General features: G+C 39.3%; 1 protein-coding gene and 1 long non-coding RNA gene across 19 annotated transcripts in view; one reads left to right on the top strand and one right to left on the bottom strand.

Moving 5' to 3' along the window:
• FGD4 (FYVE, RhoGEF and PH domain containing 4) overlaps positions 1–25009 on the bottom strand; it is a 190999-nt gene that overhangs the window by 48765 nt on the left and 117225 nt on the right. For 7 of the 15 annotated variants that reach the window (XM_023643339.2, XM_070271227.1, XM_070271226.1 and 4 more), the window contains exons 2-3: positions 12127–12279; positions 4059–4242 (exon numbers count right to left, since the gene is read on the bottom strand). In XM_023643339.2, coding sequence (XP_023499107.1) covers positions 4059–4242; positions 12127–12279 — 337 coding nt within the window. Of the gene's footprint in view, positions 1–4058; positions 4243–12126; positions 12280–12545; positions 12663–25009 lie in introns of those variants that run through there. The other 8 variants (XM_070271230.1, XM_070271232.1, XM_070271231.1 and 5 more) reach the window with 3 other exon arrangements.
• Positions 1–25009, top strand: part of LOC106783274 (uncharacterized) — a 120585-nt gene that overhangs the window by 76518 nt on the left and 19058 nt on the right. For 2 of the 4 annotated variants that reach the window (XR_011440030.1, XR_011440025.1), the window contains 4 exons: positions 8325–8549; positions 8787–8952; positions 13055–13140; positions 15748–15869. This is a non-coding gene — a long non-coding RNA (uncharacterized lncRNA). Of the gene's footprint in view, positions 1–8324; positions 8550–8786; positions 8953–13054; positions 13141–15747; positions 16562–24118; positions 24375–25009 lie in introns of those variants that run through there. The other 2 variants (XR_011440027.1, XR_011440031.1) reach the window with 2 other exon arrangements.

Raw genomic sequence — 25009 nt, 5'->3', positions numbered from 1 at the left:
CGAACATGTGAACCCTGGGCAGCTGAAGTAGAGCGTGCGAACTCAACCACTTGGCCACAGGACCAGGCCCTCTCTGCTTCCACTTCTGATCCCCTCCAATCCAGTCTCTCTGAGGCAGCCACAGAGACCAGACTCTGTGAGGGCTTCCCCACACACCTAAAGGTAAATCTAGCATCCTGACCATGGCCTACAAGATCCTAGACACTCCAGCCCCACCTCATTAAATTCTACCCTCTCCTCACTTGCTGAGCTCTTGCCGTACTAGTCTCCTTGCTGTTCCTGATTCCCAATAAGCAAATATGTGCAAGTAAGGGTCTTTACAGCTGCTATCCTCTGTGCCCAGGACTATCTTCCCCAAGACACTGGTGTGGCTCACTCCTTCCTTTCATTCAGGTTTCTGCTCAGATGTCACCTCAAAGAGGCTTTCCTGGGTTATTCTATCTATTACAGCATACTCCACCACTAACTACACATTTTACTTTATTTTTCTTTAAAGCCCTTATTATTACTTGACATTATATATAATTCTAACAGTACAGTGGAACCTAACTGCCAATATATAACAATGTTCCTATGGCAGTATTCACATAGCATTTTAATCTAGGATTCCAGGGATGAGAAAATAAAACTCTGGGCTGCAGTTTTGGAGAGATTCCTGCAACCTAATGAGGAGAAAAAGTAAATACAGAATAATACTCTCTAAGGGCGTAGCACTTGCCTGTCTTGTTCTCTGCTTTATCCCCCGCTCTTAGCACAGCACTTGACACATGGACAGTGCTCAATAAATACTCAATGAACAATGAATAACTGTGATTGTGATGATGATCATGACAGTAATTCAATAATAGCAGCTAACATTTATCAAGCGCAAGAAACTACACTAAGCCCTTTAAATCAATTATCTTGTTTCATCTTCATAATAATTCCATAAGAGGGACGCCATAAATAGAGAAATCCAGGCTTAGAAACTTACATAATGTGGCCAATGTCACATGCCTGACAAAAATAAAACTGTGAAGTCTGACTCTAAATGCCATGGTCTTAACCCCATGTTATAACACACTGGAACATGAAGGATGGAGTGAGGTGCAGGTGAGTAGGCTGTATACAAAACGTGGGACGCAAGTTCAGGGCTGGCCTCTTCCTGAGTGCAGGTAGAGGTCACGAGTTCGAAGGAGGTGGGGAGAGGGCAGCAGCAAGGTCCATGGACAATGCTGAGATGTGCGTTACCGCCTCCCTTCACTCCACTCCTCCCAGACACTGCTGACCTGGACTGGAGAATGGAACAGGGAACAACAACCGACAGCAAGAAAGTAATAAGGGAGGAAGAAAGACATGGTAAAGTTCAGCACCACAGGAAGGGAAGGGAAAATTGGGGAGGGGAAAATGTCATATATGTATAAAAGTTGAATGTTGTCAGCATAAATAAATGTGATACACGCTACCACTGACATTTGCCTTTTAGGAGAGTGTCCCTTAGGTGTAGATAATTTCTCAAGCAGTCCCTGGAGATTTGATTCAAACTGTCCTCCTTTTCCACATCAGTGTCCAGCAAGCCAGTGGAAAAATCCTCGGCAGATCCTCTGAACCAAACTTTGGGCTCGCTTAGGATTTTTGGAAAGGACTGTTTTGGACGAGAGGCAGGAATTTCCTGTAATAAGTGATATCCAGAGGATATGCGTGTGGGGGTGGGGCGGGGATAGCTGGGGAGGGAAACTTAGTAAAAGCAGTGGTGAGCCAACACGTAGCAGATTCCTGCTGCTTTGTGGATGCCAAACCACGGGGAAAAACAGTTGCCCTTGCAGTATCCTTGGGAAAAACCAATGTTCAGTTTTGAGGGAAGATGTTATTCATTTCTTTCCAAAATCCTGAAGTCTTTTATAGGTTAAAAAGACTAGTTTCTCTTACTCTCAAAAAAGGGGGGAAAAAGTAACCACAGTAAAAAAATACATAAAATTCACTTGCTCCAAATACATCCTCCGAATCACTCATCTCAATAAAACAATTACTTAGATTATTGCAAAGAGGCAAACTATGGGGTAAGGTCTTAACAGTGCCGTACCGTCTTCTATTACCCCACTACAACAGACATTTTTCTTTTTGTCAATTTACCGTGGTAACTCAGAGTCCGCCGAACCTCCCTCTAGTCCACAAAGTGATACTTAGAGCGGTAAGAACTGGGGCGGAGCCCAGGAGCTACACTGCAGCATGCGGATCTCCCTCAAAAGGAAATACAAACTTCCCACTAAAGTCCCATAGACCCAACGCAACACTAACCCCTTTAGACACTTTAAGAGCCAGTTCCTACTGGTAATACCTCACTAAGAACATATGATTATTTTTTGTATTGGCAGTGGACTCTGCCACAAGTAATACCCCTTTACCAGATCTGCCAAAATGCCCACATGACATCCTATCTGCGCTTAGGAACAAGTTTATTTAAAATGTCATAAATTATAGCACATCTCTTAGCGCCCACCTTCAAGCTTTATATCAAAAAATGACTTTGAATCTGCGAAGTCTGAAAGAGTAAAAGAAACCATATTAATAAGTGGAAAAATTGTGTACATTTCATGTATGGAGAGGAATGCAAAGAGTGGGTTACCAAAATTGTGACGTTCACAGGACTTAACCTTTGGAATACTGACCCATTCAGGGCTTCCCAAAGCTACCTCCAAAGCTGGGGATCCCGGCTCTAGCATGCACTATGGACAGGGGCCAGGGTTCTAGTGCCTGCTTACATTATGCAGTCATTGAACATGGTCCTGGGAGCCTGCAAACACGACAGGTCGCTCTCTGTGCTACTGAATCAACTTGCCTTGACAAACAAATTTTTAAGTGGAATTAAATCATTTTAGTAAAGCTTACTATAAGATAGCAAAGGTTTTAAAAATCCTACTTCGGAGGGGGAGATGTTGAAGTTTAAATATTTATGACTCAAGTTCCCACAATAGATTGGGAATGAAAAATGAAGACAGGCTTCTGAACTACTTTTCTCTAGAACCTGTTACTAAATATAGTCTCATCTTAAACAAGGGACACTGCAGTTTTGTACTGGGTCACAATTTCCAGAAAATTTTGAAAGTATTTCCAAGCTATGATCCATTGCATAAATAACAATAAATCCTGCAAAGAAATAATAAAGTCACCTAATGGGAAACCATTCCCAAATATTACACTGAAATAAATAGAAATATTTGAATTCAAGGATGAAAGTGAAGTTATATATGTTCTGTTTCATTATATTCATGAGACTTTTGGTGACATATAAAAATAAAATGCTCCTGACAAAAATTTTTTAAAATTCTATTTAACTCAGTGGCAGGAATTCTAAGAAAAAACTATTGAGGGTCATATAAGCAGAAAAGCGACTTATGTGAGTTTGTGTTTATCTTTAAGTGAGAAATATACAATATTTCACCTACCTTTTTTGAAACATTAGGACTAAAGATATAAAATTATATCTAATGAACACAAAACTGAAATGTAGCATGAATTTTGCTGTTGGCAACATCTTTTCTCAAAACTTAGTACAGTACAAGGGGATGGGGAGAGGGAAAGAGAAACTGAATGGATATAGAAGACTCATGTGAATAAAGTGGGTCGGAAAGAAAAGAAGGCCACGGAGATGGGACAGACTCACAGGAGTCACATTTACAAACATACAAAGGGAGAAACAAAAAGAAAGAGACAGCCTCCTGCCTTTCCAACCCAGATATCCAGTGACCAAGAGACTGACCCACATGGAGTAACACACAGCGTGATATACAGAGATACAGAGGAACGAGACAGAGGTTATCTACAGTTGTATATAGCACACAATGGGATGAAAACGCTGATGGCATAGTGTGCTGTACAGAGGTAATATATAGTAACTGACAATTCACATTAGTGCAAGATTAAATATTTTAAAAATTCACTCTTTCTAAAGGCTTACCAAACCTAATGGAATAAGATATTCTATTTTTGATTTAGAAAATTGATGACTCCATCATCTCTTTTTCGAAAACCGGCTTTCTTCTCCCCTCTGCCTTCTCCCATTGTAAATTAGCTCTTACCTGCCTCCTTCAAAGCGACTGATGAGATCTGATACCTTACTGGGTTTTTCTTTTGAGACACAAGAAGCAGAGGCAGGTTTAACTTCCTCCATCCTTGGTTTTGCACTAGATAAAGCTTTATGCCTGGGGGTTTGGTGTATATTGGACGAAGGAGAATTCTGCAGATGTAATGGCTTTGGAGGCACTGTAGAAAAAGAATTAATAGAATTCAGATTTCACTGTTATTTGTTCCTTAAAAAAAAATTCTGGTGTCTTAGGGGTCTGTCAAATTTGTACTGAAACTTAACCAAGGGACCCTTATCTACGTTGGATATTTTCTCTGTGTCCTGTGGAAATCCTACCTCCAAGATTCAAGTGCTTCTTTTACTTTTAGGTCATTTTAAATATGCCATTATTAAACACCTAGGGATCTACATATGGCTATGGCATTCCAAACTCTATTAGAGATAATAGAGCAGTTATTTATCTGAATAGAGAAAAGAAAGTGCTAAATTTGAAACTAATTCTTAGGGATACATTGCTCGCTACAAAACAGGTTTGTAATAATAGAGTGAATAAGAGACATACTAGAACCAAGAGCTAGTAAGTTAAACAGTAAAGCCAACAAAACAATAACAAACAACAGTAATATAACGTTGCATTATTATAGCATTCCCCACTTTACAAAAGCACCTTATTTCATTTGATCTTAGATAAAATTTTTTACTTTACAGTCTTCTGAGGTAGGTGCCATTATTTGCCTCTTGCCTCTTACAGTCCATAAAGGCTTAGAGAGGTTAAGTGATTGGCCTGGTGGAACAAGGCTAATCTGATTTTATGACTGGCACCCAGACTCTGGCTCCTTCCATTATCAGCACTCTCTCTCATAAATCTAGCAAAAGGGGGATACAGAAATTCTATTATTATTGTCTGCTACATTAACAGTTGGCTTATATCAATATACCACAAATAAGTCCTTCACTCAGTTAACAGAATAGGAACAGATCATTTCCTGAAATATTAAAATCTATAAAATTTCCCCTAACAGAAACTCTACAAACAGGAAAACATAATATGCCATAAGAGCTTAATCAGGACGGGAATTACTTCAATTTTGAAAACCAATATAACTTTTCTCTTAGATCGACATTCTAGGTAAAAGATTATAACACATATGTATTTTTCTATAACTGGTTCTAACTAATCAAATAGAATTATATCCTTTTTTCTTTTTTTAGACCACTCTTCTTACTTCTGGAAGAAGGGTGGGGAATCATGTCTCCTTCTAATTACATGCCCCATTTTCCCCTAGCTGGTTACCCTGGTTTTCAGGAATCTCATCTCTTTTATAAACTCAGCTAACAGTTGCCTGATGCTCACCGGCCTAGATTTCATCATTTCTGTGCCAGTTATCAATCCTTACAGAGAAGAAAAAATATATATCACAATTAGCTACAGGTGTAACAATTAATTCACCCCACTCGCTTTCAACACAAACAGAAGAAAATCCCAATAAAAACATGACATGCTTCTTTTCATGAAAACGATATTATTTTCCAAGATATGCTCAGGGGGGATGGTTAATATAATTGTATCCATTGGGAAGGTAGGTGATTATATAAATGTTATATTTGTTAATTTTAAGGAAAAATTTCCTGTGTAGAACAAACATGTACCAAAACAGTAAACCAGGACAACATCCGACCACAAAAGTTTTAATATAAGGAATAATTTCAACATTCTTAACCAAAATCTTTAAAGAAGGAAGTGAATATGTTCTTTATAATTCTGTGTGCAAAATTTGTTATAAAATAACACACCCATCTAGAGTTTCTTCGGTGAACATTTCTCTTTTTTTTTTTTGAGGAAGATTAGCCCTGAGCTAACTGCTGCCAATCCTCCTCTTTTTGCTGAGGAAGACTGGCCCTGAGCTAACATCCGTGCCCATCTCTTCCTCTGCTTTATATGTGGCACACCTGCCACAGCATGGCTTGACAAGCGGTGCCATGTCCACACATGGGATCCGAACTGGCGAACCCCAGGCCGCCGAAGCAGAAAGTGCAAACTTAACAGCTGCACCATGGGGCCCGACCCTGAACATTTCTTATTTATTATGTGCCAGACACTGTTAGATACTTGAAAGTCTCAAATAAAATGATACATATCAGCTGGTCACTTTCTCAGAGATGACTCGACCCACTTTTTCATCTTAATTATGCCTCTCTCTTAAATTGTTTCATAGTACCGTGCACTTTTTCTACAAAGTGCTTATAATAAATTATTATATGATTATTAATTAGTAATAAATAGATCAGCAATAAAATTTTAAATACATTATATATGCAAAGTTTCCTCCTCCACAAGGCTGGAGTTCCATGAGGGTTAGGAACATGTTTGTTTTGATCACAACTGTATTCACATTAACTACCTGTACAGGGCCTGGCAAATTTGTGGAATTCATGCAGGCACTAGTTAATTGTGTCACCAAGGAGCTCATATTCTAGTAGGGAGACAGCTTAATAACGTTAAAGGTGGGCACTGGGTACACAGTTATTCTAGAAGCACAGAGGAGGCATCTATTTCAGCAAGGGAGACAATCCAAAGGTATAGTAAATCAGTAAATATACACATTTTTAATAAAAGAGCACAAATGCTACATGGATATGACAAAAATCTCAAGAGGGTATATGAATGGCTAAAGTGTCAGAAACACTGTCTTAAAGGAAAATGATGCATGCTCTGCTCAAAAGACTTAACTGACAAGTGAAAATGATGCCTCCCTGCCCCCACTCCCATTTCTGGTCTTTCTTTTGCACTCTGGAGGTCAACATTTCTAAATGCTCTCCAGACCTCTCCTAGCTGTGCCATCAGTGCCTCCAGTTGATTATGTCTAAAACTCTTCTCCCCCCGGCAGCCCAAAGGATATAAACAGGAAGCACAGTGCTCAACCTCACCAATAATCAGGGAAATACACAATATGATATCACTTCAGCCCCATCAATTAACTCAAAAATTTAAATCTGACAACACCAAGTGTCAGTGAGGATAAGAAGCAATGTGAACTCGCATACATTTTGAGAGGGAGTACAAATTAATACAACCATTAAAAACTTGACATTTCCAAAATATACATCCTAGAGAAATTCTTACACATCTATACAGGGTTTTTTTAAAAAAGTTTTACTTTTTCATTAATTCAACAAATATTTATTGAAAGCCTATTGAGATCTAAGCACTCGATCATATCAATAAACAAAAGGAAAGACAAGAAACAAAAAACATACTACGCAAACTACATGTCAGAAGGTGGTAAGAGCGAAGAGAAAAATGGGGGAGGAGAGGCTAAAACAACCGCGAGAGGGGATCTAGAGTGTAGGGAGACTTGAAGAAGTTGAGGGAGTCATTCGGGGAAGAACATTCCATCACGTAGGGTGAAATCTAGAGGCTGCTAAGGTCTGGAGGCCACTGTGACTGGAAGTGAATAAGCAAGCAGGCAAGAGCAGGCACTGAGGTCAGAGGGAGGGCCTGATAATGTAGAGCCTTGAGGAGTACTGTCAGGATTGTGACTTTGAGTGAAATGAGAAGTCACTGCAGAGTTCTGAGCAGAGAAGTGAGATGATATGACAAATTCCAACAACATCACTCTGGCTGCTGTGTTGAGAACGTAGGGGAGCAGGGTAAGAAGCGGGATGAAGAGTTAAGAGGTTACCACAGAAATTCAGGCAAGACAGAGTGGTGCTTGGGAGGAGACAGTAAGAAACAGTTGGATTCCAGGTATATTTTAAAAGTAGATTTCCTGATAGATTAAATGTGAGGTATGAGAGAAACGAGGAGGAGTCAAGGATGACTCTGAGACCTTTGGCCTGAACAACTGGAAGGAAGGAACTGTCATCAGCTGACACAGGTAGAGCAATCTTTGGAGAGAAGACCTGTAGTCCAGTTTTGGACACGGTAAGTTTGAGATATCTAGTTGATTACAAATAAAATGGGCTCTATTCCAGCCATTTTACAGACAGTAAATAGAACAAAAGAATTAAATTATTCAGAAATTTCCAAGTACGCAAAATAATCATTGAGAGTGAAAAGAGAAACTAATTACCAGTTTAATTTGGAGATTACTACTAGATTTCAATTACTCTTATTTTTACTTACTCTGAAAAACAAAAGCTGGCTATATATAAATGCACTTTAAGTCTATACCATATTATACTTTAAGAACAGCCAGTCCTGGTGGTCTAGTGGTTAAAATTAGGCATTCTCACCATCCTGGCCTGTGTTTGTCTCCAGGTCAGGGAACCACACCATCCACCTGTCATTGTCATACTGCGTGTTGCTGTGATGCTGAAAGCTATGCCTCCTGGATTTCAAATACCAGCAAGGTCACTCATGGTGGATAGGTTTCAATGAAGCTTCCAGACTAAGACAGACTAGGAAGAAGGACCTGGCCACTCACTTCTGAAAAAACTGGCCCTATGAATAGCAGTGGAGCATTGTCTGATACAGCGCCAGAAGGTGAGGATGGCACAAAAAGACCGGGCAGGGTTCTGTTCTGCTGTGCACAGGGTCGCTAGGAGTTGCAATTGACTTGACAGCACTAACAACAACAAATACTTTTTTTTTGTTTTTGGGGAAGATTAGCCTTGAGCTAACATCTGCCACCAATCCTTCTGTTTTTGCTAAGGAAGATTGGCCCTGAGCTAACATCTGTACCCATCTTCCTCTATTTTATATGTGGGACACCTGCCACAGCTTGGCTTGACAAGTGGTGCGTAGGTCCATGCCTGGCATCTGAACTGGCGAACGCCAAACCACGGAAGCGGAGCGCACAAACTTAACCACTGCGCCACCACCAACAACAACTTTAAGAATGGAACATTACACGTAGAATGCTTTACTTTAGAAGCAAATGAAATAGGTATGAGTATTTTACATTTATTTAAATTATTCAAACAATAATGTGCATTTCCAAGTTCATGAAACGGTTTTAAACATTTAGATTAGTCATTGAGAAGTGACAATATGTGGCTGTATCAAAATAATTAACTGTGGAGAATGTTGTGGGTCAAAGCTCCTAAGAGAAAAAGAACTATAAACTTTAATTGCTTGAGGAAGTTATTTTGAATTATGTCTAGCATGGCAGGAAATAGGCCAATATTAAAAATAGTGAACAAGAAGAAAGACTTATGTTGGAAGCTGCTCAGTAATTTATTTGTTGTTTGACTGGTAGGATTGGTATGGAGTGAATAAACCATTGTTTTCCAAGGCCTTAGGGCATTTTCTGAGGCCAGGCAAAACAAGCCCCAACTACCGGAGGAATCCATTTCAAAAATCTACAGGCTCCAATTTAGATTTAAAGGCAAGCTTATCTAATCTCCAAGCAGAACTTAGCTCTTTTATCCTTTTAAAAACTATAATTCTTCAAAATTATTTACTTATTGGTAATTAATAAACACAAACATAAACCTGATATTGTTCCAGACACATTACTACACAATCATCACTAATAAAGGCATTCGATATTGTCTCTCTTTTTAAAAAAAAATCACCAAAATTAATTACAGCTATGATATTATTAGCACTCCATATGAGAAACAAACAAACTAGATTTAATTATGAGCTCTTTAGGATCCAGATCAGTTTCTTAAACTATTGACATTTCAGGTCGGATGATTCTTGGGGGGCAGGGGGAGCTGGTCTGTGCACTGCAGGATGTTGAGCAGCCACCGTAGTCTCTACCCGCTAGATGCCAATAGCAGCTTCCACAAGTTGTGTCAAGCAATAGTCTCCAGACCATACCACTGGAGGGCAGAGGGGGAGTGTCTCCAGTTGAGAGCCACTGATCTAGAATAAGAGTCTTCAAAATTAAATTAAAATCACATAATGGATCTTGAAGGCTCAGTAGCTTCACCATTCACAACCTGTAAGGGATTGGCAATGAAGTGGGAACAAAGGTGTCAGTGTGAATCCCTTCCTCTGCACAGGAAGTCCCCATAGAATGTCCCCTTCCTTTCCCGTCCTCGGCCAAATGTTCTTCAGGGTTTGGAGAAATTAAAAGTAGCTCCTCTCCACTAGGGGGTGGGGAACACTTATTATTGGTCAATAAGTAGTGCCCAATCTATCTGGCGGCTGATTTCACAATACCAAGAGGTAACCCTTTTCAGGGACCTTGCTTTCTATATGGTGCACATTTTAAGTTTGAAACAAAGAACAGCAGAAACAAAGTAGGGGAAACGTGGTGACGGAGCAGGGATTCACTCAACAAGTATTACTGAAGGCCTGCACGCTAGGCTGGGCATGAGGGTGCAGCAGTACAAAAGGCAGAAAAAACCAACATGGATGAGCAAACGCATAGTGGGTCAGAGCGCCATGACTGAGAAAAAATAAAGCAGGAATGGGGAAATATGAAAATGTCAAGGTTAAGGGTGGGGAGGGGACAGGGAAGGGCAAAACAATGAGTGAGAGTATTATGAAAAAGAAAACAAAATACTCCATGAGATTTAATATCTGGAAATATTCCCTGTAGCTACGTAAAATTACATATATGAACCCATATTCAAGGTAGGAAGTAAATAAGTATTTAAATAGCAATATATTGACTTTACTATAACTACAAAAGGCAAAAGCAAGGTCAAGTGTTGTCTCCCTAAAGAATATGATTACTTTGGCACATGGCAACTCAGGAAGGACACTATGATTTATCTCAATGAACTATGAAAAACAATGAGGTAATGCAATGCATCTTCCAAAAAGAGGTTCTATAAATAATGAAATTCTTGCTTTTGATCTCGGCACTTACATAAAATTGAACTGTACTCATTTTTTACATTCTTACCTCATTTGATCTTTGTCAGCTCAGGTCTAATGACCAAGATAGAATTTTGTATTTTGCAAATAAAATGACTTAAATTGTGATCAAAAAACCCTCTATGTTCATATTCACATCAATGTGAAAGGGAGGAGTATAGTCAAAAGAAAAGGTTACAATCTCATGAATGGGCTTGCATTTGAATCATCAATTATTTGACCTTGCTTAATAGACATACCCCATATCACCACTGCAGTGAGAAGAAAAAGAAAAATATCCCATAACCTGGAAGATTCCATCTAAAACTCCTTTTAAAGGTCTCTTTCAGAAATCGTTAAAACGTAAGAACTTTAAAGAGTAACACCAGTTCTTTTATAACGTGTTCTCTATCACACTTTTTTCTTTGCAAGAAAGGAAAGAGACCAAAGCAAATACAAAATAAACCAAATATAAATTGATTCTTCCAAAGTATAGTAATGCTGAAAATGCCCAGTACTGTTTCTTGGCTGAATGTTCAGCATGCGGTATACATGAAAATCTATTAGGAAGAAACTACACATTAAGCCATAGTGGAGCTTAGCTTTGTGTTACATTTCAAAAGGGCTTGCTCTCTACCATCAAAACTATAATTTTGTTCTTCCCAAAGTTAATACCTGGCTCACTAGAAATTTATTCATAAAAGGAAATGGTCACTGAAAAAACATTCACAGGTTTCCACCATTATAATTTTTTCCCCTGATGGCTGCTCAATTCCTGAATGGACGGACCATTTACTCTTAATTTCTGTGGATGACTTTACTAAGAAACCTTTTCAAGCCCGAGTTCCTTAATATTGTAAAATCGCGTTCTTGCTAAGTATGTTAAGCATTATTTTAGAATGATCTATTTCACAGATCCTCTGACATCTATCAAGTCATAATGACTTTCTGACAGTACTTTCAAACACACGTTCATTTGTTACACATTTTTTACGCAAACAGTAAGTTAGGTTCTGTACTAGGTCAAGCACGATGCATGAAGAGATCATAGTCCCCTTAAGGGGACACATAAACAATTGCAGCAACTTGAAAAGAACCATATAAAGAAATGTATAAAGTGTTTCAGGAGCAAATAACCAACTCTGCCTGAGACGCTCCACAGACTCACTTTTCTCCTGAAAAAGTAAATGCACTCAATTCCTCCCATTTATAGCTTAAAACTCTTTCTTCGTGTCATCATTCTTCTGGGCAGCCTTCAGGGGTGAACAATGCACCCCACCTGATCAAAAGTCCCCGATCAGCGTACCTTGTGGCTTTGGACTTGCAGCTGAGTGTTTTGCTGGCGTTCTTCCATTTATTCCCTGAGCCTCTTCATCAGATGCATTCTGATCAACCAGCGTGGTTGTGCTGCTTTTCAAACCAGGCGGATCTACAGTGATCTTTGGACAGGTGCTGCTGCCTGGAGTTCGAAAAGAAAGGGCAGGTAAATACAGAGGCGGAGCACAACTGTGTCTCGTGACTTAAATTTCTTCTGACCCCATAAAACACAAACAGTCAGTTATAAGACTAAGCATAGAAATACTTTTCTGACATGTGCTGGCCTCGGCAAATAGTTTTCTTGGGAAAGATCTCATTCCATGTGCTTGAGAAACCTTATAATGCATGTTGACAGAGATTGCCACACACACACACATACATACACACACACATTCCTCCTTTCCTTACAGGGCCATGGAAAGGGCAGAATGCAGCTGCTACTATGCCGGCGAAGGAGAGGACCAGAGGGCCCCGGTACTAATCTGTTAAAAGCGTTCCTTTCCAGCATCCAGTCAGTCACCAGTCAACGAGTGACTCAGAAGAACAAAGCAAGAAAGCACCAACATGACAGCTGACCTACAGACTCTAGAAGAATGGCTGGATTAGAAACGAACAAATACACTCCTCCCCCACCCCCAACTCACTAGCTTACTCAGACTCCAAATCAACACGTATAAGCTAATAATACCCACGTTTTCTAAAATAAATCATGGTGAGATTATACAGATAACACTGTCAGATTTATTAACAACCCAAAACCCCAAAATGTTCTTCAAAACACTGAAATACATCATGAGACATAGATGAACAAGATGCTTCTGATATAAGAAGTTAAATGTTGAATTTCAGAGACTTTTTAAGAAATCATATGTCAGTGTTTTCGCTTTCTACTCACACCAAATTTCCCTTTCTTCTAGTTGACATGGTGATATTAAGAATAGACTGGACTGCACTAAAGAGAAAATAAAATTTCTACCAGGAAATTCAAGACCTCGAAATAAACGTATGCCATTTAAGAAACTATCATTTGTTAAAGAGTGTCATTTTTACAGAATCCAAATATCTAAAGAGAGAACTATGAAAAATAAAATGCCTTAATTATTACTCAAAACAAGAAAAGCTAATAAACCCCAATCAGTTTTCTACTGAGTAAAAAAATTCCCTTTCATTTCAATTGACTATTAAATAGTATTGATTAAAAACCACACTACTGCTTTATTTGCTGTGCTCTCCTTAAAATTTACCTTGGTAAGACAAATTTTAGAAGATATTAACAATTCCAAGTATTTTCTGAAAAGTTATTAGAGACCCAGTACTAAAACAAGTTAAATAGGTTTTCACCACACACCATTCTGCTAAAATGGGCTGCCAGCTGGATTAAGCATTGTTTAGCCAAACACAACAAAGACTTTGAAGGCAAGATTTATGGGAGATTATTTGACAGCATATTACTAAAATTGTAAACAAAAGAAGTAAAAGCTCAAATCTTTAAATGTGTGATCTTATCTACTTTGTTAGAAAAATCATGTGAAAAGCAAAGTATATCTGCAAAATCCACAGCAAACCATCTTAGGGGTATTAGGATGTTTGTTCCACAGTGATCCTAAGAAAGGCTTAGTATCCTAAAGGCCACCTGCTGGGGTCTAGTCAAGCACGGTCTAGGGGCAGAAACAGTGAAAGAGAGTCAGAAACTGTAACAAGACTGTAAAATGAGACAGTGCAAAAGCAAGAATGCAGCTTTAAACTATAAAAGGGGGGCAGTAATAGGTTAAATGAGAAAACAAATTAAATTGAATCTTTAAAAAAACAGATCACCAATGTTACATTTAAAAAGATTAAAGTAGTAATTATTAGAAACAAAACATGTCTTGAATAATAATTTGAAATTGAAAACTAGGCACTTAATTTCTGGATAGCAGACTTTCAGGATACGATGGGTTTTACAAGTGTCTCATTTATTAGAGAATATCACATGAATGTGCCAAAATGCCTGCAGTAGGAGATCAACTACACATCCATTTTCTTATAAACCCAGTCATGACATGACTACAAATCTTTCGCCAGTGGCAACAAATCCATAGCCAGAAACTTCATTTCGGATCATTAAAACCAGTCTCCAAACTTTAACTACTACCACAAAGCAGGAAAATGTGAAAGATACAGAAAACACATTTTTAAAGGGTTGTTTAAAAAAAAAAAGAGAGAGAGACAAATATACAACAGAGACCATATGTGGCTGCAAAGCTAAAAATATTTACTATCTGGCCTTTTACAGGAAAAGCTTGGCAACCATTGGTCTAGGTGCAACACATCATGGTAAAGGAAGTTTGCCTAAAAGAAGCAGCGTTTCATTAAATACTTCATCTTCTCACATCTTGGATGCGAGCAATAAAAAGTAAAACTTCTTTTTTGCTTGTTGATGACTGACTCGGCCTATTCACATTTGGAGACAGTCATTATTTGGGTGCCAGTTGCATAACAGGGAAGGAAACCCAAATTGTAACCAGATGGTCCACCCATTCAAGAAATGTTTTTATTAACTGTAGAGGCTTTTAGATTCCGATTTACCAAGAACCAGTAGGAGTGATTAAACAGTTATCTTAGGCACAGATACAACTAACTAGTTAACTACATTAAGTTAGCATGGAGGGAGGGGTCCTATTTAAATTCTCTCTCCTCTTGAGGATTGGTAACCTTTTTAGTCACTGATCCTAACAATTTTGCGCTCCTCTGTCTTTGGGTTACTCACTTATGACTTCTGGGTCATATCTCCTGCAAGGAACGTCTAGACATACGCTAACTGCAGGGGCTCCTCAGAGATTCTCAGTTAATCCAGACTCATCTTCGACTGCGTAAGGCTCCCTGTTCCAATGGAGAGGTCGCCACTATCACTTAACTTTCATATATCTGTCTTTTCCATGACATTTGCGAGTAGCAGACAACCCTTCAGACTGGTTAGGGTAACTTTGTTTCCTATTTGCAAAACTTTGTGTTGGGCTGTTATCTTTTGCCCAATCATTCTTGAATGGTTCTTTCACATTTTAAGGGTGGACTCTCTCTCCGGCCATCCATCCATCCCACAGCCAAGCCCATTCAGTGCTCTCATTCTTTAGGCCCTGATAGCCCACCACGGTATCCATGACCTCAGGTCACATCTCGATGGTCTTGCTATGGCCTCGTCTACACTGCCTCACCTATCCATAACATCTCTCCAATGGCACCAGGTCTTTAGCACAGAAGATCTCGGACTCCACCCCTCAGGACAAGAGGATCTCTTGGATTTAAGGGGACAGAAGTAGTTTTCTAGGGGAGAAAACCTTTTTAAGAGTACATTGTCCAGAAGTAAAGAAATATCTTTAGAAAAAAACCCCACTTTATTTTGAAATAATTTTAGATTTATAGGAGAGTTGCACCCTGGTTTCTAAAGTTGGCATCTTATACAATCATGGTATATTTATCAAAATCCTGTACCCAACTTTCTCTAATGTTAGCATCTTATATAATCATGGAATATTTATCAAAACTAATAATTTAATATTGGCACAGTACCAACTACAGATTTTATTCATATTTCACCAATTTTTCTACTAACATCTTTTTTCTGTCACAGGATCCAATCCCAGATACCATGCTGCATTTAATTCTCACTGTCCCCTTCGTGTACTCCAATCAGCGACAGGGACTCAGTCTTTGCTTGTCTTGCGTGACCCTTGGCACTTCTGAAGAATACTGGTAAGGTATTTTGTAAAATGTCCCTCAAATTGGATTTATTTGATATTTTCTCATGATTAAACTGGGCTTACAGATTTGACAGAAGAAACCTCACAGAGGCAAGGTACCCATTTCACTGCATTGCATCATTACATGGGATCTATGTGATTATCGACCTTGGTCACTGGGTAAGGTGGTGTCTGCCAGGTTTCTCCACTGGAAAATACTCTATTTTTATAAGGTATTTTTCAACAGTCTTTTCCTATCATCCCTTCAAAAACTACCTTTTTGTCCCACAGATTCTGGATAAGGGTCATATCCCGCATGCACTACCCAAAATGCCTAGATTATGAGATCAACTGCCCTTAAAAAGTAAATAAGTAAAGCCGTTAAGGTTATAAGGCGCATAGTTCACAACTCTTTTGCCAAGAGGAATAAATTCACAGCCAGGAAATTTATTTCAGAACACTATTTCAGTTTCCCAAACTTCGAGAGTTCAATAATAAGTTTATCCAGAATAATAAGCAAACCACAAAGGATCTTAGAAAAGAAAATATGACGGACAGTTTAAGAAATTTCCTTGGTCCTGGGAATTCTACTCCTAGGTATCACATCTACAGAAATAATCTTGTGTTTGTAAAAGTATATGCACATGGATAGTCAATGCAACATTATGGAATCATACACAGCTGTTCAAAACAGAAAAACAAAAATAAGAATGGGAAGATCTCCAAGACACTACTAAATAAAAGACAAAAATTATAGAATATGTACAGTAGGATCTTTTTTTAAAAAAGAAAGATATATACAAATGTGTAAAATGCATGGAAAGGGATGCAAGGTAACATGGCAAACTTAAATTTAGGAATTGGAGATGAGGGTAGGTGGAGAGAAGGAATGAAAACTTTTATGTTTTGCTGTCTATACAGCTATATCATTTAAATATTTTATAATGACAATGTACTTACAAATTGGTTTTATAAAAAAAAATAAAATCTATGAAAGTCACCAAGTATAGGTATTAGAGATTTTGTGAAAAAACATATCCTTTATATTTGTACACCTATGTTCATAGCAGCATTATTCACAATAGCTAAAACGTGGAAGCAACTCAAGTGTCCGTTGACAGATGAATGGATAAACAAAATGTGGTATATACACACATGGAATATTATTCAGCCTTAAAATGGAAGGAAATTCTGATACATGATACAACATGGATGACCTTGAGGCCATTATGCTAAGTGAAATAAGCCAGTTAAAAAACACAAATACTATATATATATATACATTCCATTTATACGAGGTATACAGTGTAGGTAAAATCAGAGACAAAGTAGAATGGTGGTCGCCAGGGACTGAGAGGGTGGGAGAATGGAAAGTTATTGTTTAATAGGTACAGAGTTTCAGTTTTACAAGAAGAAAGGAGTTCTATGAATGGATGGTGGTCATGGTAGCACAACAATGTGAATGAACTTAAGGCCAATGAACTCTACGCTTAAAATGGTTAAGACGATAAATTTTATGTTACGTATTTTTTAACACAATTTAAAATTTTTTAAATTAAAAAAAGTATATCCCCAGGGCCAGCCCCGTGGCCAAGTGGTTAAGTTTGTGCACTCCGCTTCGGCGGCCCAGGGTTTTGCCAGTTGGGATCCTGGGTGCAGACATGGCACCGCTCATCGAGCCATGCTGAGGTGGCGTCCCACATGCCACAACTAGAAGGACCCACAACTAAATAACATACAACCATGTACTGGGGGGATTTGGGGAGAAAAAGGAAAAATAAAATCTTTAAAAAATTATTTAATTAAAAAAGTATATCCCTTGCTTAATGAAGAAAAAGTCAAGAAATATGAATATATTCAATTGCCTACTTAGCATCTGCACTAGTATGTCTAAGAGCACACTCAACATACCCAAATCCGACCCCCTCGTTTGCCAACTCTCACCCCAAACCAAGTGCCTTTACAGTCTTTTCCATTCAGTTAATGGCAAAGGGCTTTCTATCCTTAGGCCAAAAAGCTTGGAGGCATCCTCAAGTCCTCTCTTTTTCTCTCACACTCCACATCCTATCCATCAGGAAATTCTGTTAACTCTACCAGCTGCCACCACAACCTTCACTGCTACTATTCTGGCCTAAATGACCATAATCTTGAACTGGTTTACAGCAAGACCCTCCACCTGGTCTCCCTGACCCTGCCCTTGTCCCCAGGACAGTCCACATTTTCAACCAGTACCAGAGAGACCCCTTCTAAAAACCCGTCAGATTATGTCCCTCCTGTGCTTAATATTCTCCAATGGCTCCACACTTCACTCAGAATAAATATACCTGCTACTCTTACTGGCTTTACAGTTTTATTTTTTTTCCATAGCACTTATCACCTTCGAAAAATTACATTACTTATTTTGCTTATTATCTGTCTCCCCTAATTAGAATGTTAATTCTGGGCAGGCAGTGACCTATGTTCGGATGTCTCCCAGGAACATCACCTGCCATACAGTAGATGCTCAATAAATATTTGTTGAACAAATGAATTCTAGAGACTCCAGGCAAGTTTCTCTTCATTTGCCTACATTCTTAGTTCCTATTTCATGAGAGATGTTTTCTAATTCCAGTTCTAGATATGTAGCTGTTTTACAGCCCAATCTATACGAAAGTTCAAACATTTCCATTCTTCTCTAAATTTTGAAACATGCAAGGTTATTTCTACAAATTCTACATAGCTAGAAAAAAACTTATGCTCCAGTCATCTTCCTCACAACCCAGCAGATTTCCAAACATCTGGAATTGTGGGACTATCCAGATAAAAACAGCAGCAGCCACAAATCTCAGCAATGACTGAGATGTTCCTGTTTATTATACTCTGTAATTTTACTTACATTTACTAGCAATGCTAACTAAAATACACTATAACTGCCAGTGTTTCAGACTCATCTTCTGATGCTACTAAAAATTAGAGAATGTTATACTGTCAAGAAAAGCAGATTGCTTGAGGTCTTTAAAGTTCCAAAGCAACACGAACTCAAAATAAGCCTGGAAGGTAGGTAACGTATTTAATATTTTTAAATGTCCCATAGCTGGATGAGCAAAAAGATGTGAAAAGGCAGTTGTTACTATTGTATTTTTCTCAAGCAAATGCAACAATGTATGCAGGCAATGAGATATAAGAAATGTATAGCCTTTAAAAACACAAAAATACCTTTTGTTTTCAAGCGAAAATATTTTCTTTTCCTGCAACACATTCCATAACTATTTACTGAATTATTTTTTTTACTATCCAGAAGGGATGAAAAGGATAACAGTAAAATTTCTAAAGAACGCTACGGCTTCTGGTCTCTTAAAAGTTAGAATTCTGTTAAATGAACCAAAACACATCTCACTGAGCTTGTCAGAATTCCAGTTTTGAGTGGGAGCTCACAGATGAGAACCATGGTCACAGTGCCTGTCATGTAACAGTCTTCATGTGTCATTACAATTTCAACGTGGGCTCTAGGGGTCCAAACCCCTGCTCTCCACCCTCAGGGGGACCATTTATTAGGTGCCATGAATCCCTGCATAGACGTGCTCACAGCGCGGTTCTCTGATGACTTCTGGACAGGTGCTGGGCCAGGGTTGTCAGTGTGTTCTGCTGTGCTTAGCATCCTATTAGTTGGAGATGGAACTTCCTCCAGCATCTGCTTGCGTCCATCAGGAAGGGAGCTCAAGGCAGCTCTCCCACCTCCAACTACGCAATGATAGAGGTTCTCCTTTTGGCTATATTCAACTAAGAATGAAGATTACAGAAGGCGCTTGCTAATTAAAGCCCAGAAATTACTGTGTCTGCAGCCATGACTAGAGCGGAAGGTGGGAGTAAAGAGAAGCCACAATCAATTACACGTGTTTCTTTTCGCCCATTTGCAAAGGGCAGTTCCAGCTGACACACCTTAAGTTGGAGGAGGTTCACAGACTGCTGTGTTTTATCTGATAAATTGTTTCCAATGTATAATAACACCCATTTCTTGGTTCCTTCTTTTATTGCTAAGCATAACTAAGTGGAAGAAACTGGGCCCTCGAACTATCAAAATATCCTGTGTAACTGCTGTGCTGGTGATGAGAAATGTCCCCGAGAAGCTGCCCATTCATGCAGTCGGATTAAGTGCCAAGTTTTGAAGCAGTCGTGTTTTTTTCCAGAGCCTAAGATTTATACAGTTTTAAGCTTTGATATTAATGAACATACTGCAAAGATCTCTAAGTATCTTAACGTGCAGAAGGGCCTGATAACTAACGTCAGCTTTCCCCAGTATGACCATCTGTATCAAAAGGGCAGCTTGGATGCTATGCACACACACACCTAGGCGGTTTTTCTTGATCCACAGAAGCATGAGTTTGGCTATTTCCATGCCAATTGCACTAGTTATTATATATTGTGAAGCACTAAGTATACCCTTACAGCAATTTAAACCTTCCCAGGGCAGCTCAGTCATTAACTATTGCTTTCCTAGGTTCTAATCCTGGCTTGGCCATTTACTAGCTGGGTGATTGACTTGCTCTCTGTGTACCTCAGTTTCCTCATCTATAAATGAGGATTTATAGGATTCATAATAGTACCCCCCTCATAAGGGTGTTATGAGGCTTATGATTTAATAAATTCTAGGGAAAGTACTAGAGCAATTGCTGGCACATAGTAAGCGCTATATAACTATTTACTGTCATTATTACTTGTCTCATACTCAATGCTGTACGATGCCAGGATAGTGGATCAGGGGATCAGAGCCTTAGCCTCCCCTCCCTGCAGCTTCCTAAGGCCCTTGCCTCTCGCCTGCTCCTATGACTGCCCTGTCTGCTTACATTTGCCCTGACTGCTGCCTAAATCTTGATTTACTACCACCCAGCACTGGCTCATGCTGGCTTACTTTCTCAGCCCCTGCCATTTGAACATGCCCAACCCCTCTGCCACTTTCAGGGATTCCCAATAGACCGTTTTGAATAAATTCCAGCCAAATAACAACTCTTTTGCAAATTAATACAATAGTTAACTATTTACAAGTATATGGCCTGGTACACCAAACACGAATCTCTTATTCAATAAAGATGATAACAGTATTAGTAATGATAAATGATGCCTGACATCTGATGTGGAGTAGAATTTACTGCAGATAATTTTAATCCCAAACAATTTAATCATTATTCTTCACCCTTTATCATGATTCTACGTGTGTCCTAGATTCCATTAACTTTTTTCATTTTTCCTCCATTTGATACTAGTCATAATTGATGGTTTTTAACAATTATTTTCTGAAAAGCACATTGAAGTGGTTATGACCACTTAAAGAAACTCAGTATTTAATTTTAATAGATCTCATCTTTATGCTGCCAAAGTACAAACTGTCCTGTAAGCATTGAGAATATCCAATGATCAACAGTAACAAGAGTCATATCTATCAAGCTTCTACTTTATTACGCTCTTTCTTTCTTTTTCCTTTTTGTCTCTCTTTAAATGTACTGAGTGATAATTTCCTAATTAAAAGTGCCAGGTATTCTGGTAATTCTAGGAAGACAAATAGGTCATAATCCTTAGGCTCATGTAATTCATTGCCTCAAGGGGGAAAGAGATGTGTACAATTCCGTAGGTACCTGAACCTGCCTCATCCACCCCCATCCCCCTGCTAACTGTGGTTAGGAAGAAACTGCACTAGTCCATGCACAGGATAAGAACCCGCACTACGACCGTGGCAGAGGCTGAAGAGGAGAGGAATGGCTGTGAGACATACCCTGTGAGACATACCCAGGAGAAAACGGGTAGGGGACTGGCTGTAGAAGAGAGGGTCAGACAGGAGCAAGTAAAGGATGATGCTTACTTAGGCTCCTGGCTAACGTGATGGGGAGACACTGCCCCCCACTTTGTCAGAATGCAAGAAGAATGCAGGGGTGTGTGTGGTAAGTCTCAGGAGCCTGCAAGACTGTCCAGGTGAACAGTCTGCCCTGATATTCATTAGATTCTGCCAGACCTAAACATTCCATTTGCCCTCATTTTTCGATCTCATTGTTAAAATTTTTAGATATATTCCCTTTGATACTTTAAAATATCATTTCATTTCCCTTTTATGTGGGGGGGGGGACCTATTTGCCTGATGTAGGCCAACTGTACAGAGGCTGTGACCTAGTTACTGTTATTTTGGTTGTTTTAGGTCTTATGGTTTAAATCAACCTCTTCCCCCAAGAAGGACTGATTTCCTTAATTATATTAATAAGAGTAGCAAATATCAGTCAATTGAGTAGGCTAAGGGAGGAAAAAAGCACTTACTGAGAGCCTGGAGGATGTTTCCTGGTGTTTGCCGGTTCCTTCAGGACTCCCCAGGGCTCCGAGCAGTCCATCAAGGAGCCCAGGTGAAAAGGCACAGCCATCCTCACAGCACACACCACATGAGAGCAACTTTTCCCAGAGTGTGTTCTGAGAAACGCGACCCTAGCAGGATCTCTCACCTCCTCCTTCCAAACTCCCCCACCACAACCAACCACCAACCAACCAAGCACGAATCTACACAAAATATTTGTGACCTCCCCAATTTTATAGCTTTATCTTGTATACTCATGATGTCCGTGGGTACATCAGAGGCTGTGAAAAGCCTGACAGTAGAAAAATCTGTTTAACTTTGAACCTAGTATTGTCCAGGAAACCTTTCCATCATATATTACAAGTCAGTGTCCCGTGGAGCTAGTGTGTCTTGGAATACATTATGGAAAATTTGCCCCAGGGACACCTTCCCTCGTTCTGACAGCTATTGCTTTGGCTATTTCCCACACTTTTCCATCTACATTACTGGCACCCCTGCCCCCGACTTCCCGATAATCATCTTGGCTGCCCTCATGACTCTCAAATTATGAAGTGAAACTCCAACCTGCCCTCAGCATCTGAGAGTGACCCTGCTGTCCCCAGCTTCGAGCTGCACAATCTCACAATGCGCTGACCACAAAAGCAGCACGGCACAGGCCCAGGATGCTTGAGCTCTGCCCATGGAGCCTAAAACTGGAGTAACCCTTGGCTTAAAAAATCAGGTGAAGTCGCATTCTATAATTCTGCTAGTCCACTTCTCTCCACCCCCTCCTCCTCTCACTTGCAAAATCCTACAGCCTAGCCGACTTGGAGGCATACAACTTAGTAAACACGGAAAAATCTCCAAAGGGACTTTTCCTTTTCTGAAAGTCATTATAAAACAGGATGTGAAGTATTATAATAATTAGCAATGTATAAAATAGTAACATTGAGAAGAATGCAGGCAGTTCTATTTCATGGAGACAAGAACAAGACCTCTGAACGTAAAAGCACATCACTAGCTTTTAATTCTGCTGAGTCGCAAACAGATAACAACTGTTCCTTTGCTCTGTTACCTCCCTGGGGGTTTAAACCTTAAGATTAGGCAAAACACTCCAACTGATAAGAAGCTTGACTTCTTCCTGAAGTCTTATAACCCAACAGGGTACTAACATAGGTTGCGCTCCCTGGAAGAAAAAATAACTTTTCAAAATGGCCTTTCTCAACTCATCTGTTCTCTAGACACCAAGAGGAGTTTGTATAAATGCAGGGCAATGCATAGGTTCAGACAGGGGTACACTGATGCTAAGAGACACGTGCTTCAGTAACATACACACAAACATATTTGTCCAGAATGTCCCAAAAATATTAGCAGTCATAACTTGGGATTTAATAGTGCTTTAAAATTTCCACAGGTTACAATTTGCTTGCAGATACAACTGTTCTTACTACCATTAGTGATAATGGTAGTAATAAAATCTAACAATATTGATTGGTTATTCTGAGCCAAGTACACACTATGAGAAGCACTTTATATGCATTATTTCATTTGCTCTCAAGAATCCTGTGAGATGAAGTAAGGCAAGCGTTTTTATGTCCATTACAAAGAGGAGTAAACTGAGGTGGCTTTGTGACTAGGCTGATACTAGCTGTCATATTTACATATAGTTTGCAAGTACCTTCTGGACAGGAACTCTAACTCATAATTCTTTGGCTTTTACTCAGCAAGTAATCAAGTGATTACATTTCTATTATATTATGGATATTTGCCCTGACCCTGTGCCTCTATTTCAACCAATATGATGCAGCCAGGAAGTTCAAAATACCCAGATATTGAACAATCCAAATTAAGAAATACAAGATAAGAAGAACATGAATCTTGATCTGGGGGAACTAGACAGATTAAGTCAGAGTTCCAGGCTTCCTCACCTCCTCTCAGTTTTGACCCCCTTGCTTGCTTGCTTGCTTCCTCAGATTCCTCATCTCCTTGATCTGCTGAGGCCAACAAGGCCACCCCATTGAAGATTCTTGGACATCCTCTCCAGAAACCCATGGGCATACTCCCTTAGGTTCACTCCATGCTAGTCTAGTCCTAGTTAGCTCTGAGCTACATAGCCGTCACTTCTGCTATGCCTGACCCAGACCTCTTCAAGGAGAGACCAGAAAAGAAGACCTCATGAGGCACTTCCGCATTCATCATGCCACGTTTCACCTTCAGCATCCATAAAAGGTTTGTAGGACCAGTCAGTGCTCTTTCCTCTACAACCGATGGCCCTGTTGTCAGGTCCATTGCGTTTTGCACTGGAAATGGGCCCACGATCTGGAGCTGTGTTTCCCATATTTCTGGGGCTGTGAGGATCCATCCGTATTTTCTCCATTTTGATGGAGTCTCCACTTACCACATACAAGCACTATAGTGATCTTAAATCCAAATGAATTGAAATGTTTTGAGAAACTAAACATACTCTTTAAATCATTAACAACACCCTAGTTGTCACAAAACCAAATTTAAGAAATACCATGAGTTTTTAAATAATGTCTTAGAATTTGCTCTAAGAAGTGAGGATAATAACAAATGTCCTCAGAGCAAATCAGATCTCTATTCACTTCAAGAATTCTACCAAAACCCAGCAATTACAACCTTCCACAGACTTCAAAGAACTGAAGTGTACTTCTTCTCCATAGCTGGATACGTGCCAACTGTTTCCCCTACTGAAAGATGGATAATAAGGGTGGGCTGGAGATAGTAGAAAAAAGGTTAAGAGTTGCATGTATGCATTAATTCAACAAGCAGCTTGCAATAGAGGGTGTAATAGGATCAGTAAGTGCCAGGCACTATAGTATCAGTGCTGAGTGTAGTATCAG

The sequence above is a fragment of the Equus caballus genome, chromosome 6 (assembly GCF_041296265.1).
Source record: "Equus caballus isolate H_3958 breed thoroughbred chromosome 6, TB-T2T, whole genome shotgun sequence".
Lineage (NCBI taxonomy): Eukaryota > Metazoa > Chordata > Mammalia > Perissodactyla > Equidae > Equus > Equus caballus.
This window is presented reverse-complemented; position numbering and strand designations above follow the sequence as displayed.